The sequence below is a fragment of the Microtus oregoni genome, unplaced genomic scaffold (assembly GCF_018167655.1).
Source record: "Microtus oregoni isolate MIOR12 unplaced genomic scaffold, Mior012 000163F_ref0000286, whole genome shotgun sequence".
In the NCBI taxonomy this organism is placed as follows: domain Eukaryota; kingdom Metazoa; phylum Chordata; class Mammalia; order Rodentia; family Cricetidae; genus Microtus; species Microtus oregoni.
Genome location: NW_024544818.1, coordinates 309,118 through 327,830, shown reverse-complemented (window position 1 = coordinate 327,830; position 18,713 = coordinate 309,118). Strand labels below are relative to the sequence as shown.

At 43.9% G+C, this 18,713-nt stretch overlaps 1 protein-coding gene across 1 annotated transcript in view; it reads right to left on the bottom strand.

Annotated features, from left to right (window-relative positions):
- Positions 1–5,464: 5,464 nt before the first annotated feature.
- LOC121445188 (histone deacetylase 8-like) overlaps positions 5,465–18,713 on the bottom strand; it is a 222,410-nt gene continuing 209,161 nt past the window's right edge. Inside the window, exon 11 of the mRNA XM_041647193.1 lies at positions 5,465–5,974. Coding sequence (XP_041503127.1) covers positions 5,952–5,974 — 23 coding nt within the window. The 3' untranslated portion in view covers positions 5,465–5,951. The remainder of the gene's footprint in view (positions 5,975–18,713) is intronic.

Below are 18,713 nucleotides of genomic sequence, written 5' to 3'. Positions count from 1 at the left end.
GTTCCCCAGGTGTCAGTCCAGAGTCAGTGAGCTATCACTTATCCCCATCATGGTTTTGGTCCCCTTGCTCATATTATCGCTTCTCCTTCTCAATGAGTGGCCTCTAGGAGTTTGGCCCAGTGCTTAACTGTGGATCTCTGCATCTGCTTCCATCAGTTGCTGGATGAAGGTTCTAGGATGGCAATTAAGGTAGTCATCAAGCTGACTGTAGGGGAAAGTTAGTTCAGGCCCCCTCTCCATAATTGCTTAGGGTCTTAGCTGGGGTCATCTTTGTGGATTCCTGGGAGTTTCCCTACTGCCTGGTTTCTCATTAACCCCACAATGGCTCCTTCTATCAAGGTATCTCTTTCCTTGATCTCCCTCTCTGTCTCTTATCCAACTGGATCTTCCAGATCCCTCATGTTCTCCTCCCTGTTCCCTTTTACCCCTCCCTGCAACTGCCAATTTACTAAGGAGATCTTTTCTACTTACCTTTCCCTAGGGTATCCATGCATATCTCTGTTAGGGTTCTCCTTGTTTTTTTTTCTTCCTTTTTTAACAACAACAAAAGAATGCTCTTGCTGTGTGGTGGTGGCAAATGCCTTTAATTGCAGCACCCTGGAGGCAGAAGCAGGCGAATTTCTGTGAGTTTGAGGCCGATCTGGTTTATAGAGTGAGTTCCAGGACAATCAGGACTGTCCCACAGAGAAACCCTGTCTTGAAAAACAAAACAAAAACCAAAAAAAGAGAGAGGGTCTTTTTTGTTGTTTTGTTGTTTGTTTGTTTTTTTTTTTCAGGTCAGGGTTTCTCTGTATAACATTCCTATTGTCCTTGAAACTAGCTCTGTAGACCGACCAGGCTGGCCTCGAACTCACAGAGATCTGCCTGCTTCTACCTCCTGAGTGCTGCTGGGATTAAAGGCATGTGCTACCACTACCCGTCAAGACAGGGTATTCTACTGAGTCAGAAGCTTGTCATTTTGATTATGCTTGCTGGTCACTGCGTGAGTCTTCAGGAACCTCCTGTCTTTGCCTTCCCGTGTGGGGATTACAGACAGACATGCACCACCACGCCTAGCATCTCAACCAAATTAAAAAAGGAGAGAGTGTAGTATAATGCAACCTACTTCAACAGTGATCAGTTTTCACATCTTGTTTCGTCTATTCCCCTCAGCATACATTTTCTCCTCCAGAGTCCTTAAAACTGAGCCCAAGATATATTATTTCAAGTGTCAACAGTTTTCTTTGTATCTGTAGCAGATGAGACTTTAAAAAAAACCCTAAACCAACAAGTTGTTATTGTGCTTTGCAGATCGTTGACAGTTTTTTCCTTCCTTTCTTTTTCCTTTCCTCTCTCCTTCCTCCTGTCTATTTCTTTTCTTTCTTCCTCATTCTTCTTGTTTCTTGCCTTTTTTCTTTTTGAGATGGAGTCTGTAGCTCAGACTGATCTCATACTCACTATATCCGCAAGGATGATGTGAATTCCTGGGATTACCGAAGTGTCTCGCTGTCTAGGGTTTATGTAGTGCTGGGGCTTGAACCCAGGGTTGCATACATCTAGGCAAGACTCTGTCATCTCAGTTACCTCGTCAGTCCCCTTTCCCCCTTTAGCTTTCTTTCTTTTTCTTTAAGGAGACACAGTCTTGTGGTATTGCCTAGACTAGCTGGAACTCCCAGGTTCAAGTGATTCTCCTGCCTCAGTCTCTTGAGTGACTGGGGCTGTAGGCATGTACCACTGTACCTGAGTGTTATTGTTATTTATTGTTAACGTCTGTGCCCCTCACAGGCAGTTACCTCCCTGGAGGGAGGGCCAGGGAGTATATTTGATAGATATCAAACTAAGCTTCCGAGAGAGTGGGTTACTTGGATAAGGTTCCAGAGCTAATGGGTGTCAGAGAGAGGCTCAAATATAGGCAGTATGAGATGTGTTGCTTGCCGAGGCTCTACTGGGCAGCTGTGGGCCTAGCACTGAGCATGTGGTGTAGGACCTGCCCATGGCAAATACATCAAGGGAATGGCTGCAGAAACTGTCTGCCAAGGGCTTCAGTCTGATGGCTGCTTCCTTTCCTTTCCTTCATTCTCCTCATCTTCCTCTTTTTATATCTTCCCTTTTCTGTTGATTGACAATATTTGATTTTCTAATGAAGAAATATTTCTGCCCGAGAAAGTCTTTTAAATATAGAATTGGAAATATACTGCTCTCTCTGTGACAGCTCACAATGAATGTGGTGGAGGTACAGCCACTCTCCCCAAAGGTAAGCTGGCTTGGGAATTTTCCCTTGGCTTTTTTCTTATTTTTAAATTTTATTTATTTACTTTCTCAGGGACCAGGTAATACATTCACATGGTTAAAAAATCAGAAGGTACAAAAAGAAACAGTGCAAGTCTACCTCACTTCCCCAGCCACTTGCCACCTGGTTTCCCTGCCTGGAGGCAACTGAAGTGTCCCAGTTTCTTGTGTATTTTTTCAAAGATGTTTTATGCAAATACATGCATATCCAATATATATATATATATATATGTTCTTTTTCTTCAGTGGTGGGAATTGACTCCAGGGCTTCACACACATATATTCTTTTTAAGATGGCTGTGTTTCTTAACCCTCGAGTTGTAGACATAGCCTAAAGTTTTCTTATAGTCTCTTTGGCCCTGGTGTGTGCCTGGGGGCTAGTGGAAGCCCTCATATGCACAATATTTGGGCTTTGGTTGAGACAGGCTCCCATACAGCCCAGGCTGGTCTTGAACCACTGCTTCTACCTCTCAGGCACCGCGGTTAAAGGCATGTGCTACCACCCACAATTTTGGGGGCTCTTTTCAGATGCTCCTATCTTTGAAAAGTCGGTAGCCCCTCACAAGAGCCCATGAAGCACAGAAATACTTTGCTCTACTTTCCATGTGCAGAAAGAGACTCGGCAAGGCCAAGCACCTTACTGAAAAGCACAGGAACAGTTCGTGTATTTGTGGTAGGGTGAGGGCTGGGAGTAGTGTGTGGCTTCATCCAGCATGGACTTTGTAGTGGCAAGAAAGATGTTTACTCCAAAGTCAGTTTAAAAAATATTCTAGTGACACTAGTGTGGGGCTGTGGAAAAAAGTAAGGGAGCTTGCAGTTCTGGCTGGAGTTGTTCTCTCCCACTCACTACTGGGCAAGTCTCATCAGTTTGGAGCCTCAGTTTTCTCATCTCTTAAAATGGGTGCAATACCTAGCCAGCAGGAAAGAGAATGCCATACTTCCAGTAGAAATGGCCTATAAGAAGGGGTGCGTTCTAATGCTTGCCTCTTGTTTGTCGTTAGAGTCACTAGGTCTGAACTTAGTTTTACAGTAGCCAGGTGGACAGCAGCCTTTGGCTGCTGGGAGGGCAGGCTCACACCAGGATACACTTGCCCTGGAGCCCATTTCTTCTGGGTCTGTGCTCAGAGTCTCCTGGGCAGTAAGAACAGCCCCGAGGCTGAGCACAAGTCTGCACTGTGGGAGGTTCCAACTGACTTTGATCTTTATCTCACCGGCTTGAAAGACCATTTGCAAAAATTTAAAATTTATCCTGACAATTTCATACATGTACATAAATGTATCTGGATCACATTCACCCCATCACCTTCTCTTATTCCCCCATCTCCTCCAACTGAACCCCTTCTAACAAACAAGTCTCTTCCTACCCTCATGTCTTTTTTTTTCCCTTGGCGACTGAGTTTAATTAGTGTTGCTTAAACAAGCAATTCATTTTTAGCTTATTACTTGATTTGTGGGACTAGGGGTGAAACCCAGGGCCTTTTGGATAATAGGCAGGCATTCTACCACTGAACTATACCCAAACCTATTATTATTCTATTGTCAAACTAAAATGTAATTCACTAGAGGAAATCTGAAAAAATAGAGAGAAAAAAACTCAAAGGCAAAACAAAGCATCTTGTAATTTCCTAGTCCCAGCTGATGCTCTGATGCTTTTCCTCATGCCTTCATAATTCCGGACAGAGCAGGTCTTAGCCTGCTGTGTTGCTTTGGTGGATGATGGGTCTACCTTTGGGTATTTCAATTTTCTTTTGTAAAGTTTAAGTGATTCCTGGTTTTACCTGTCGTTCTTTTTAATCTAATGTTTTCCTCTTTTCCTTCTCTTCTTACCTCTCTTTTGTCCTCTCTTCTCCTGTTTTTGATGTGTTAGGGGACAGAACCCAGGGCCTTGTGTGTGCTGGGCACCTGCCCTGCCACGGAACTGCACTCCAGGCTAGCATATCCTATAGGAATGCGATCAATGTCAGCCTGGAGGCCCCTGCACTAGTGTCCATTCTGGCCTGGCAGAAGCCCATTCTGTTGGGCCAAAACTGAGGCCAAGCTGGTTCTCAGGTAGTGCCAGCCTGGCTAGGCTGCCTTGGCACCCCCAGAATCTTCTTCCCCCATTCTCTCCATATTGGAGGCATAACTTTGACCAGGTCCATTCTCACTGAGAAGGCCATAGGGCACTAGCTAGCCGTTGTTTTTTACCAGGCGGTTGCCTTCACAGGGACTTTGGAGGTAGGCCCCCTTGAAAGGACTGCAATGGGAACCTAAAAGTGGGATAAACAAATCTTTGAGAGGGCCAACCTTGGCACCAGCGCATTCAACACCTCCCAACTCTTCAATTCTTTGAAATCCCCATTCTTTGCAGTGTAAGCCAAACTGCCTTAAGGCCAGAGTGTATAATTAGAATAGTGGACATTTGAAGTGACTGGTACTTCTTGTCCACCAGACACCCTCACTGTTTAATAAAAGCACGGCTATTCCCAGCTCAGGACACACTCAGGGCTTTCTCACTCCCTTCTGTGGAATGCTCTTGCTTGCTTACTTGTTTGCTTGCTTGGGGAAATTCAAGTTAAATATCCCTTCAGACATGCTGCTGGGGGCCTGTGGGCTGCGCCAGTTGCTCTCAATTTGGCTTTGCGCATGTATTTGCTTTTTCTTCCCTTTGCCCAAGGCCAGGTCTGGGTTGTGCTTGTGTCTCTTAGACTTGTCACAGTGGTTGAGAGAACTTAATAAATATTTGGTCAATCGGCTTCTAAAATCATACTGAATGGCTGTCTTTTCATCACCATTGCACCATCTCCCCGGGTTACACCAGTCAGCGGTCATGCGTCTCAACTATCTACACCTGAGTCGGAAGTGGCCTGTCTAACGCATGGAAACGCCCCCTGAGACCTTGTGTTCCTACCCCTGAATCTTTGGCAGGGCAGGCGCCTCCTCAGAGTGCAACAGTCTCCTTTTCATGGACACAGAGCCTGTAACCTTGCACCTTGTTTTTCATGGACAGGCCCTAGCACGTGACAGAGTGTGTCATCTGGGCAGGGGATACACTAGTTCCCCACGAGGGTCCAAGTTTTAGGGTGGGAGTCCTAGGCTGGCCAGGGCAGAATATGGAAGTAAGAGGGTCATGTCTGACCTTTGGTGACAGGAAAAGTCCAGAGGTGTGTGCCGTCAGTGGCAGTTTACAGTGAGAAGAGCGAGGCAGAGCTAGGTTTTGAAAGATTTTTATTAGAAACAACATGAGTGCACAATAGTAAAACAAAAGTGGCAAGACTCCTCTTCCCCCCAGTCTGCTGAGAGCACCCCCCACAGGGCTCTACCAAATGGCCCTGGGGTCTAAACCTGCCTGTCTGCTGCACCTCATCCCACTTTCCTGCAGTTTGTGACTTGTCCCCTTTAAGAAGATAAAAATACTCCCCCCCCCAATTTGCTTAAAAATAATTTTGAAACATTAAAAACGGCATTTGTGTGTGTGTTTTAAAATAAACACTTTAAACATTGGATATCTTCCTGGCTCTGGGGTGCCTGCCTCCTCACCCCAGGAGGCCAGCTGCCACTTGGTGCCCCTTGGAAATTTTCAGGAAGTAATTTCTTCCAAATTTCCCCTGCAGTCACAAATTCCACAAACTGCTTGCATCAACACACTGTCTTCATTATAGGCACTGCTTCCCAGCTCTGGAAATCTGATCTCTTTTTGTCAACTAGACCACATGCTTCAGATTCCCTGCAAACAGGAAAGAAAACAGAACTCAAATTCAGGTAACATATATGAATGACATACCTCAATGGAGCTGCAGAGAAGAAAAGAAGTGGTTATATTTTGGGGCCAGTTCTCCTGCTGAGAATGAGTATGTGGTGACCCTTTTTATGTGAATTAAGCCTTAAATGATGAGGGACAAAGGGCCTAGATACTCTTGTTATCCTAGAAAGCAGTATACAAATCAGGATTTTTGATCACCAGCTGACTGCTGAGACCGGGTGGGTTCAGGCCAATCCAGATCAATCGTGCAGTCGATCCTAGTCCAAATGTTTTTAGACACACACACACACACACACACACACACACACACACACACACACACACACACACACACACGTACGTGTCCAGATAATACTTTTCAGAGTTCACAGTTAACTGCATCAAATCTTCCTCTACCCCAACCTTTCTATCCCCCTTAGCAGGGCACAACCCTTCTGGCATTTTCTCTTGTGGGACCTATGCAGTATGGAGTCAAGAAAGGTTGGGTCAAGAGTGCTGCTGGAAAAGCATTACACAGAACCCGGCTCTAAAAGTGCTCAGTTTGTTCACTTGCTCCTTGCTCAGTCTTCTCTTTGCTCCATTTCCTTGAGCAGAACACCAGAGTTCAAGTTCTACTTCCTGCTTGTCCTTTAAACAGGAAGGATACTGTTCTCCTTTAAGCATCAGAAGCTACAGGGTGCCTCACGCCAGCAGGCATACAGTGGATGGAGAATGACGGATGAGTGGAGAGGGAGAAGGAGGTAATCAGAAAAAAAAACCCAGTAGCTTTTCTAAAAATCGTACTTAGGTTTTGGTGCTGGGGATCAAATCCTGATCCCTGTGAGTGCTAGGAAAGCGGTCTACAATTGAGTTCTACTTTTGTAACTTTAAAATTACAGTAAAATTGACTTTCTCAATGCACAGACCTGATTCTGAACATATATATTTGTTCATGATACAGAAGATTCCTAACCCTTAAAGCCTTCAGCGCCATTTTTTAGAAGTCACATCCTTCTGCCTACCTGGCAGCTACTGATGTCTTCTCTGTCATTATAGTGTTGTCTTTTCAAGAGTGCCATATAAGAGCCGGATGGTGGTGGCACACACCTTTAATCCTAGCACTCAGGAGGCAGAGGCAGGTGGATCTTTGTGAGTTCAAGGCCAGCCTGGTCTACAGAGTGAGTTCCGGGACAGCCACGGCTACACAGAGAAACCCTGTCTCGACCCCCCCACCCAAAGAATGCCATATAAATGGAAGCAAGCACTACAGATCCATAGGAAGTTGCAAATAACAGCAACAACAAACACCATAGTAAGGGGAGGACCCATGGAGCCTTCACCAGCTTTTTTCCAATTAGCATCTTACATGATTGTTGTTCACATCAAAACTAGGAAGTTGACATTCGCGCAATTCATAGATATTATTCGTATTTCATGAATCTAACTTGTATTATATGCTAATAAGTATATAGTTCTATCCAATTTTCTCACAAGTGTAGATTCATATAATCTTTATTCCAAACATGACTCAGAACTGTGGTATCTCATCCCTGCTCTTCCTACCCTTTTAAAACCCAGTCATTCCCATTCTTCCCCCTTCACCTTCTCTAAGCCCTGGTGACCATTAATGTTCTTCATCTCTAAAACAGTTTCATTTCTAGAATGTTACATAAATGGACTATTATAGTACATAAAATTTTGTGACTGCCATTTCCACTGCTCTTAAGATCTATCCAAAGGGGGGATAGAGAAGGTTATAAGGCTGAATATGATCAATGCATATGGTACATATGCATGAAAACGCCAGTGAAACACATTATTTTGTATAATTAATAAATGTAAAAAGCCCATCCAAGTTGCTGTGTGCACGAAATACCTGTGCCTGTGGCACAGTCTGTTTAACCCCCACCCACTGAAGGAGAACTGAGCTTTCTTGCTATTATGAATAAAGTTTCTATTTCACATACAGGGTTTTGAGTAAACACAGTGTACATTTAATTGTTTTTTTTTGTTTTGTTTGAGCCAGGGTTCCTCTGTGTAACCCTGACTGTCTTAGAACTCACTCTGTAGACCAGACTGGCCTCAAACTCAGAGAGACCTACCTGCCTCTGCCTCCCAAATACATTTAGTTTTATAAGAAACTGTCGAAGTGTTTTTCAGAGTCACTGTGTCATTTATACTCTTGCCAGGGATCTGGTTCCTCCACACCCTTGCCAGCATGCAGAATTGTTTGTTTTGCCTATTCTGATGGGTATATGGTGCTATCTTGTTGTGATCTCATTTTGATGTCTCCTAATAGTTAATGATGTTAAACATCTTTTATGTGTTAATTTGCTATTTGTATCTCCCTTTTTATGTCTTATGCCCATTTTTTAATTTGCAGTTTTTCTACTGTTGAGTTTGGAGAGCTCTTTGTATGTTTTAGATACAAATCTGTTGTTGGGTATATGATTTGCAAACATTTTATCTCAGTACATTTGTTATCTCTGCATTCTGCTAGCAAGTCTTTTGTAAAGCTAAAGTTAATTTTTGATGAGGCCAAATTCAGCAGTTTTTTTCTTATATTTTGGATTATGTTTTTGGTGTTGGAAACTAACTCAAAATCCTTGGACCATGCCTGATTCTTTATGTCTTTGTTCATGCCCCTTTATGTCTTATGGGCTGCCAAACCTAACTTCAAGATTTGCCTGAGTTCTCTCTCCTTTCTCTTGCACTACCGTAACCTCTGCCACATCTCTTTCTTCAGGTCACTGCCTCAGCCTCTTCACTGATGCTTCTCTTGATTGTAGGGCTGCTTCTTGCTCACTGCCAAATGTGGCCCCACCCCTGACTATCTGGGAGTAAAGCCTAAAGCTTTATCTAGACAGGACTTCATACGTAGGCCCTGTCCATACATGAGAGCCTCTGCTGAGGACACCCCATGGGGAACCCCACTACGGAAGCAAGGATCCCTCCATTTGTAAGTGTAGCCAGTGCTTGGGGAATAAATGAATCCATGAAAGGATAAGACTCTGGGTCATTGTGATTTAGCCACAGATGACCACAGAGAGGAAAGGCTGGTGCTGTATTCTATTACACCTGACTTCCTCTGTCATTACATTTGGAGGCAATTATGTAAAACAGCAGAAATTATTTCCACCAAAAGTGGATGATGAGCAACGTTGAATTTGGGTAACCAAAAATATGTAAGCTTAAATAATGCCCATTGTTTTTCTCCCGATGTCCAGCTTTTCTAGAAGTAGGTGGTAGCCTGACAAAATTCTAAGGCCAACACAGTTTGAGGCCTGGGAGACAGTGCAAGGGAAAGTTCCAAATAGAACTAACTCAGAGACATCTTGAGGTTAGGCTTCAGATTAGAGAGAGCAAACCTAGATGCCCAGAGAGCCAGAGAATCTAGTGCATGTGAGCAAAATCCAACTAGGGCAAGACATGGAGCTGTTATGATGCTTTTATCATTTTCCCACCTTGAATCATGACCAGTATAATAAATACTTTCATGCTGGGTGTGGTGATACACACCTTTCGTCAGAAGCAGGCAGACCTCCCCATTCGAGGCCAGCTGGTCTAAACAGTATCACAGAGCAACTAGTGATACATTGTAACATGAATGGGGCCTGCTTGTTGTTGGGGTTTTGCCCCTCCTGGTACCCCCAGCTGTTTAGCCCCAAGGAAAATCACACATAGGTCTCTATAAATAAGCTGATTGGTCCATTAGCTATAGCCTTTCACTGGCTAACTCTCACATCTTAATTAACCCATTTCTCTGATCTATGTTAGCCATGTGGCTCACTACCTTTTTTCAGTGGGGCAGATCACATACTGCTGCTTTGGTGGTCTAGGCAGGAGTGGGAGGAATCAGCTTCCCCCTTCCCAGAATTCGCCTGCTGTCATTACATCATTTCTACTTCCTGTCTGGTTTTCCCGCCTATATTTCCTGCCTGGCCAATCAGCATTTATTTAAAACATGATTGACAGAATACAGACAATTCTCCCGCACCAATACATAGTTAGACTGTATCTCAAAAACGCTTTCCTTTTTTGGTCAGCTACTATAAAAATAAAGAAAACTAACAGAGTGTGAGCAGAAACCCATGCTTGGCCTAGAGTGAGACATACAAATGGGAGGGATAGGGTTTGTGGCAAACAAGATGCACATGCCAAGTGGATCCAGCCATTCTTTACTAGGCAGGCATAGAGGCCCCAGGAGTCTAGATTTGTTCATTTCCCAAGTGAAGACAGAAATACATATTTTAATGCAAAGTATCCACAGTGTTAAGTGTGGGTTACTGAAAATTTTGAAGATATGAATAGTCAAATTACTTTTGGAAGCAAAATGTAGCCTGTGAGCTGTTCATAACTTCTAGTTTACACTCAGGACACTCCATTTCCTTCTCAATATTCTGGTCTGGATAATTAGTTATACTAAGTCTTCACCTCTGATATACAAGAAGACCTTCAGAACCGAGACTCAGGAGGCCTGGGTTCTTTTGATTCATTGGTTCATTCTTTCTGCTTTTCTGAGACAATGTCTTGCTATGTAGCCCAGACTGGCCTCAAACTAAAGCTTCTCCTGCCTTAGCCTCTCAAGTCCGCTGACAGACTCATTTGCCTATCCAGCTTTTCAGTGAACATATATGTAGTGGTTCCCTTGTGCTATGTCCCTTGCTAGGTGCTAGTAAGCTTTTTTCTTAGTCTTTCCTTTTTAATTAATAGACTTAGAGCAGTTTCAGGTTTGCAGAAAGACTGAGCAGGGTGCACCCAACTAATGCAAAACGTTAATGGGAGAAAAGGGACATGTAAGTGCTTCCTGAACTTCCTGATCCCAGTTGATCCACTCACCTACTGAAAGTCCTCTTGGTTACTTCCATGTTTGGATGATTATGAATAATGATCAATATGCTCTAAACATTCATGTACAGCTTTTTTTATGGACATGAGTTTTAACTTACTTGGGCAGATACCAAGGAAGCCATTGCTGGATCACACAGCAAGACTGCTTAGCTTTGGCACAAAGTGGTAAACTGTCCTCCCAATGGGCTGCACTATTTTATGTCCTCACCAACAAAGACTGAGAGTTCCCGTGGCTCCTTGTCTCCTCCAGCACTTGGTTTTGGCAGCATCTGTTCGAATAGGTGTGCCGTGCTATCCTGTTGCTTTAATTTGCAGTTCCTTTGTGGCACACAACGTTGACCATCTACCCATACACGTTCTTGCCATCTGTATATCTTGCATGAGCTTCTTTTCAGATCTGTTGTCATCTCCAATTTGGGTTCTTTGTTTTCCTATTGTTGAGCTGGTTCTTCATATAGTGAATATATTCTCCAGCCTGAGACTTGTCTTCTATGATTATTTAGTCTTTTTAAATATAGACTAGTGTTGTCCAAAAAAGCTTTCTGGGAAGGTGGAAACGTCCTGCCACCCAACGAGGTAGCTCATAGTAGTGAGCACTTAGAATATAAACACAGACCACTGGTGTTTTTGTCCCTCTGTCATGGCACTGACTGAATCGAGATTTTGTTTCTTCCTCTGTTTATAACCTTCCTCTTCAATCCATTATTAAGTCCTGCGATTCAATTCCAAAACAGATGGCGAATCCATGCACTTCTCCCCCTTCACTACTGTTACATCTCTGAACCACGACTACCCTTTGCATGGAGAGCTCTGGTAGCTTTGAAGCTGGCTCCCTGATTCTCTCCCCATCTCCTATACTCAACTATGTATTAGACAGGTATTTTTATTAGTGTTCAGGTCAGATCTCATGAGTTCTAGCCACATGGGCTTCTTGTATGGCCTGAACACAAGTCTCCCCTTACAGGGCATGCCCTTCCTTCAAACTTGCCATTCATTCTCTCTGGATGCTGTCCTTGGATAGTCTAATATTTGACCCATCTCATCACTTCCGTCACCTTGAGTCCACCGGTTTGAACTGAAAAGTCACGTCTGAGGGGCCTTAGGAACACCCAAGTTAAATAGCCACCCCAGTCACTTACTTCTCTGCCACGTGGTCCTGTTTTCTTTTCATCGACGCGCCCAGCACACTAGAAGCATCCGTGTTGCTTTACCTGTTGGCAGCCTGTCTCTCCCCAAAGGCTCTTTGCAGGTGGCAGCAGTGTCCACCGTGCTCACTTCTCTGTCGCCAGCATCCTTTACAGAGCCTGGCACCCAGCAGGGGCACAAGTCCCAGTCACTGAAGGAACTAATGCCTGTAGAGCCATGCGGCAGCTGATTGAGTAATTTCATCCTCAACTCAGAGGCTGAAACTTGGCTCATTCCTCTTAAGGACCTTATTATAAACATGGTTGAGGCAAGCAAATACATGGCAATAAGTGGAGACTCAACATTTTGGGCTGGGTGACAAATGAGATTTTAGCCCTCTTTTAAGTTAGTACAAATTAATTTTACAAAAAATGGGGTTCAGCTGGGTACAGTGGTACACGCCTTTAATCCCAGAATTTAGGAAGCAGAGGCAGGCAGAGCTCTGTGAGTTTGAGGCCAGCTTGGTCTACAGAGCGAGTTCCAGGACCACTAGGGCTGTTATACAGAGAAAGCCCTATCTCGAAAAACCAAAAAGAATGGGTTACTTGCCAGCGTCATGGTGACACTTTCATATATGAGCATAATGTACTTTTATTATACTCACTCTCGTTACCTCTTCTGTTCCCTTTCCCAACAAATAATTGCGAAGACAGTACTATAGCAGGCTGGAGGAACGCCAAAGTGACCCTTGGAGCGCTGGAGGCAGAATTGCCCCTCAGAGGAACAGAGGGTCTCACAGCAGATGGCATTGTGGAGGGCAAAAGGGAAAGAGGTTGCAGGCTGCAGGAATATAGTAGTAAGTATATAGACAAGCACAAGGTTTTGTGGCCAGAGCTCAGGATGGTAGGCAAGGAGAGAGTGAAGTGGCTGGGATTTTAGGGAGGAGAGGGGCGACTTGTATGATCTAGAGTGGGTTTTCTAGTTGATGACAGTTGTGAGGGTCTTTCTCTTAACTGGGGGCAATGGTAGCCCAACAGTTCTTACTTTTCTTAAAAGAAAATGAATTATTACTGCTGAGTCATCCTCCAGCCCTCTTTTTGAGATGGCATCACTTTATAGGCCAAGATGTCCTGGAGTACACTGAATTAGCTGAGACTGGCCTTGAACTTGGAGCAATCTTCTTGTCTCAGCCTCCAGAGTGCTAGGATGAGAGACAGCACACCTGGCTCAGTCCGAAGGAATTCTATCCAGCCTTGGGCATGTTGCTGACACGAAGGGCTCATTTAATTTTTCAGCTGGCGATTGTCAACTGTATTGCTTGCCTTGGGATGTCAATCTTTCCTGTCATCAGAAAGCCTTTCAATGTCAATTCTGTAGAATCACCATTTGCCACTTGTCATTCTCTCACCTGAATTAGAACCTGGGGTTGTGGATTAATCCCACCAGGCTTCCGGCACTTCCCAGCTATCAGCACTTAAAGCCCATTACCCTGTGACTTAGGGTGCTCTGCTCAGCTTGCGAGGCACCACGGCAGGCTCAAATGGAATCGAAGCAATTTCTAAAATAGCCTATGATTCATTTTTTCTCCCCTCCTGTGCCTAAATCTGCTGGCTCTATGCGGAGGGATGGGCACAAGTAACTGTAGGGGTGACATCACAGGAGTGGGCTGTGTGTCTGCCAGGCAGCAAGTGGAGCTGGCCTCAGCAGTTGTCCATCTATTGGGCTGGGTGATTGCCTCCCAGGCATTTGGGAGTCACAACTCCCAGCTTCTCTTGTCCATGTTCCTTCTCCACATTTTTCTCCAGAAAAAAATTCTGTGCTGGGAAATTAAGGATAATAGGAATAACAGAAGTAGGAAGGATAATTCAGCTTTACATCTGTATAATGCTTTAGAGTTTCAAAATGATTTGCTCCACCCAAACACCAGTGGGAAATGAAGCTGAGATTTTCAGCTTCAACTGGAGACAAACTTTTGCGGTCTTATACAAAATATTAATATCTACTACTCACTTCAAGGCATATTCTAGCTAGGCCTTGCATGCTACTAGAAGGTCTGAGACCCTCTTCAGCATCTTGGTGCTTCCTAGAAGATGGATTCAAGGGGACAAAAATGGTCTGGCAGGCCAGTCTCTTATCCATGCCATCCTGTGGTAGCCAGTAAGTAGTGCCAGTCTCAGCAATGCCAGCTCCTTTTGCACACCCTGGTTTACAGTCCCATTGGCCCCAAGACCTTTACTAGAGCCAAAGGCATGGCCACTAACTATGGAGCCTTGAAGACAGGGTGTGTCATGAACATCTGGAAGTCCCGACCGGAGTAGCTCAAAGGCCTATGAAGGAAAACCCACAATTCAGGTCACAACATCCATGCTGTGAATCTTGAAGGGAAGGGCCACTGAGCTATGAACAGCTGAGGAGTGGGGTGGAGGGATTCTTTTCTTGGAGGAGCCATAAAAATAGTTTCTAAGCAGTCTCATGTTTACTCTGTGATCTTCCAGCACCTGGTCCCAGCATGGCTTGCTGTCCCTGATGCTCTACTGTCAGGCTCAACACAACAAGTCTACTTCCATCTAGCTTTCCGCCCTTGATCCTGTCCAGCATCATAGCTACCAACCTGGATGCCAAAGGGCTGGTCCTCTCAATTTGACATTAGATTTCAATGCCACTATTTTTTTAGGGGGGGGGGGATTGAGGCAGCAAGCCACCATCCAAGAATGGCAGGTGCTCCTGCTATTGTAGTTCATAGCTGCCACCACCACCATCACCACTAAATGAAGTCATATGATGCAAGGCAAAATTACAGGTGTGGTTAGTGTCATGAAAATGTCATTTTTTGTAAACCAAGATGCTTATACTCAGGCCATTCTTTCCGATGGCAATCTTGGTGGCATATAAGAGTTACCCTTTTTGTGGCTCAATCTGTAAACCATATCTGGCAAGTGACAGGCATAAGAGGCAGCCAGTCACCACCTCCAAAGCCAAATGAGGCTTTCCAGAACTTGTTCTGCTTACAGCGTGTGTGTGTGTGTGTGTGTGTGTGTGTGTGTGTGTGTGTGTGTGTGTATGGCTTGGCACACGTGTTATATAGTGGATTAAGGATCACCTCTTCAGCTTGGGACTCCTTCCTCTCTGGTTGACTGATTTTTCAATTGATTTGTATTTATTAGCTAATGAAATTAAAGTTGTAAAAATGATAACAGAAACACAATAAATCTCCCCCACAACTGGCTGTTTCCGTGTCACTATGGTGCATTCCTCACTTTGATTACTTCAAAGTCTATTATTTTGTTCTCAATTATTCTGTTTTTCTGGCACTGGAGAAAATCAATTTGTTTTATTTTCTCTTATTCATGCACTCAATTATGCTCTTCGGGCACATTTAATCACTTTGATGTTTTCATTTTATGGCCCGTCTCTAGGCACTTCAGCTGCTTTGCTGCCAACGGGCAAGCAGGACTAATTTGCATGTCACAATAGACTTGAAATTCTAACTCAATTTAGAAATCTTTATGAAATCCCCTTCCAAAACATGCTTGGAGCTGCAAGGAGGCAGAAGGATGTGGGCAAACCAGGACCCATAAAGATGTTTCTCTTTCTCAAAAGGTTGTGACATTTTGGTGCTGGTGGTGTTGGAATGTCCCCATTCAGGCAGAGCAGAGGAGTGCAGGGGACTGCAAGTCTGTGGAGTCTGTAGCAACTTTTTAGAGAGACTCCTTTATCAGTTGCCCCCAGGCAGCCAGGCTCTGGAGCAGGGCCTGCTACTTCTGCAATCAAATGACTCTCAGTGCTTGGTGCTGAGCTCTAGACAGCTCCCAACCTCAGATGGTTAAAGGGTCTCTGTGTAGACCAAAAATTGTCAACAGCTAGACATTCCAGAACTCTGAGAGCCTTACCTTATTTTCTCTAATAAATGCCTAGCTTCCTTTCGCTCCTCGCTCATTTGAGCACTAGGAGCTGGAGGACGCTGAGTGCAGTATTATGCTTTAGGCATATGCTTTGGGAAAACAAACGCAAAAATGTTTCAACATATTGGCACTGCCGGCTGCTTTTGAAAAAATTTTGATTTGTTTTGTGTGATAATCAGCTTCACCAGGCAGAAGAATAAAATGTCTATTTCCTCTTTTAAGTTTGAGCATAATCCTCACCTTTCCAGGTGGAATCCCATCTCCCCCTCACCCCCCACTTTCATCTTGTGTGGCCTAGATTAACCTCAGAAAGCCTCGGGTTTTTCACCTATTGAATGGAAATAGTAAATACTCCAGAGACAGCTGTACTTCTCAGCTCAACACTGCCAGGAGCTTTATCATATTTACATGCCACAACAGAAACCTTTCTTATATAAACTTATTTTAAACAGCTTCATCATAAAGAATAATACCTATGAAATTCAAAAGTTTGAAGCTGGTGACATGGCTCAGCAAGTGAAGGTACCGGCTTCCAAGACTGACAACCACGTTTTGATCCCCAGGACCCATATGATTGAAAGGGAGAACTCATCCTCAAAAGCTGTCCTCTGAACACACACATTAACTAAAACGTAATTTTCTTTTGAGACATGTTTTCTCTGTGTAGCTTTGGAGCCAGTCTGGAACTAACTCTGTAGACCAGACTGGCCTCAAACTCACAGAAATCCTCCTGTCTCTATCTCCCGAGTGCGCACCACCACTGCACGGCCATTAAATGTTTTTATCTTAAAAGAGTTTCATGAGATATCTGTATTTCTAATATACAGGAAAACATTTACAGTAAGCACACTGAGACCATCCCTTCCGTGGAGCTTTAACCCTGCATTTCCCTTCACCTCACTTTTTCAACTTTACTCACTTCATTAAACCGAGATTCTCAAACACCATTTCCTCAGAGAGACTTTATTGACCAGGGTCTAAATGGCGCTCCTCTGAATTAATTGCTACTCATCACTAAATGTTTATTTGCTCATAGTGTATCCTGTTCCAGAGAATAGGAGCTCTATGATCGGCAATGTCTATCACTGTGCCCAGGGCAGCTTTTGGCACAGATTAACACCTAATATGTATTTATAGGAAACTTGAAATCGAAAATTAGCCTAGCAATATCTGGCCTCCTTTCCCACTTCAGTTGAATACCAAGGAGACTCACCTATTAGTAGAGGTCACATGGGGACAGTGAAAAAGGACCAAATGTGGCAGTGCATACCTGTAACTCCAGCACTGAGGAGGCCGAGGCAGGAAGGTTGTGAGTTTGAGGCCAGCCTGGGCTATACAGGAAGGCTCTGTCTAAAAAAAATATGCTACTTCCATTCCTGCCAAGGGGTGGTATATCATTGGAGGTCTAATGGGAGCATCAATTTGTACTGCTAAGCAGCAATGAGGGGCTTTTTTTGTCCTTAAATTATCAATGGTGTCCGACTATGGAATCCAGACTTTGAAAATATATATATATGTATATGTATGTATATATATATATATATATTATAAAACTAAACTTAAAACTATTTCAGTAGAAGCTAGGCTTTGGTGGCACCGGTCTGTAATCCCAGCACTGGTGTATACTGAGGCAGGAGGATTGTAAATTCAAGGTCTGCTTGGGCTACATAGGAAGTTAAAGTTTAGCTTGGGAAATTTAATATGACCCTGTGATGGCTATTTTTGGTTGTCAATTTAACTATGTCTGGAAATAACTAAAACCCAAGTGGATGGACACACTTGTGAGGGATTTTTTTCTTAATTAAATAATTTGAAGGGGGAAGATCCATTTCTAGTCTGTCTTTTAAGGTGGGAAGATTCACCTTTAATCCAGATCTTTTTGGGTGGGAAGATCCCCCTTCACTCTGGACCACACCTTCTGCTGGCGGTCTATATAAAGGACATGGAGGAAGGAAGCTTGCTCTCTCTCTCTGCCTGCTTGCCCTCACTCTCCCTTACAAGTTCATTCCTTCACTGGCATTAGAGCCTACTTCTTCAGGATTCCAACCTACACAGAAGACCAGCCGAGGTAATCAGCCTCAAGGACTTAACAACTACTGGATTCTTGGATGTTCCATTGGTAGACGGTCACTGTGGGACCAGTTGGACCACAGCCTAATAAATCCCCTTTCTATATACATACATACATACATGCATATGGACATTTTCTTTTGACTATTTTGAGATAGGGTCTGTGTTAGAATTCTCTAAAGGAACATAATTTATAGGATGATTGTGTGTGTGTATAATGTGTGGGTGTGTCACAGTGCATGTGTGCAATGTGTGGACAACTTTTGAGAGTCAGTTCTCCCCTTCCACACTGTGGGACCAGGGGGCTAACTAAAATCATCAGGGTTGGTGGCAAGTGTCTTTACTGGCCAAGTCATCTTGATTGCCTTCTTTGCTTTTATTTTATTTTATTATTTTTTTTTTTTTTGGTTTTTCGAGACAGGGTTTCTCTGTGGTTTTGGAGCCTGTTCCTGGAACTAGCTCTGTAGACCAGGCTGGTCTTGAACTCACAGAGATCCGCCTGCCTCTGCCTCCCGAGTGCTGGGATTAAAGGCGTGCGCCACCATCGCCCGGCTCTTTGCTTTTATTTTTTAAAGATGTATGTATGCATGCATGCATGCATGTATGTATGCATGTATTTTATGTATGTGGATATTTTGTCTGCAGTACATTGGCATACCAGAAGAGGGAATTGGATCTCACGGTACTATAATTATGGGCACAGTGAGCCACCATGTGGGTGCTGGGATTTGAACTCAAGACCTCTGAAAGAGCAGCTAGTACTCATAACTGCTGAA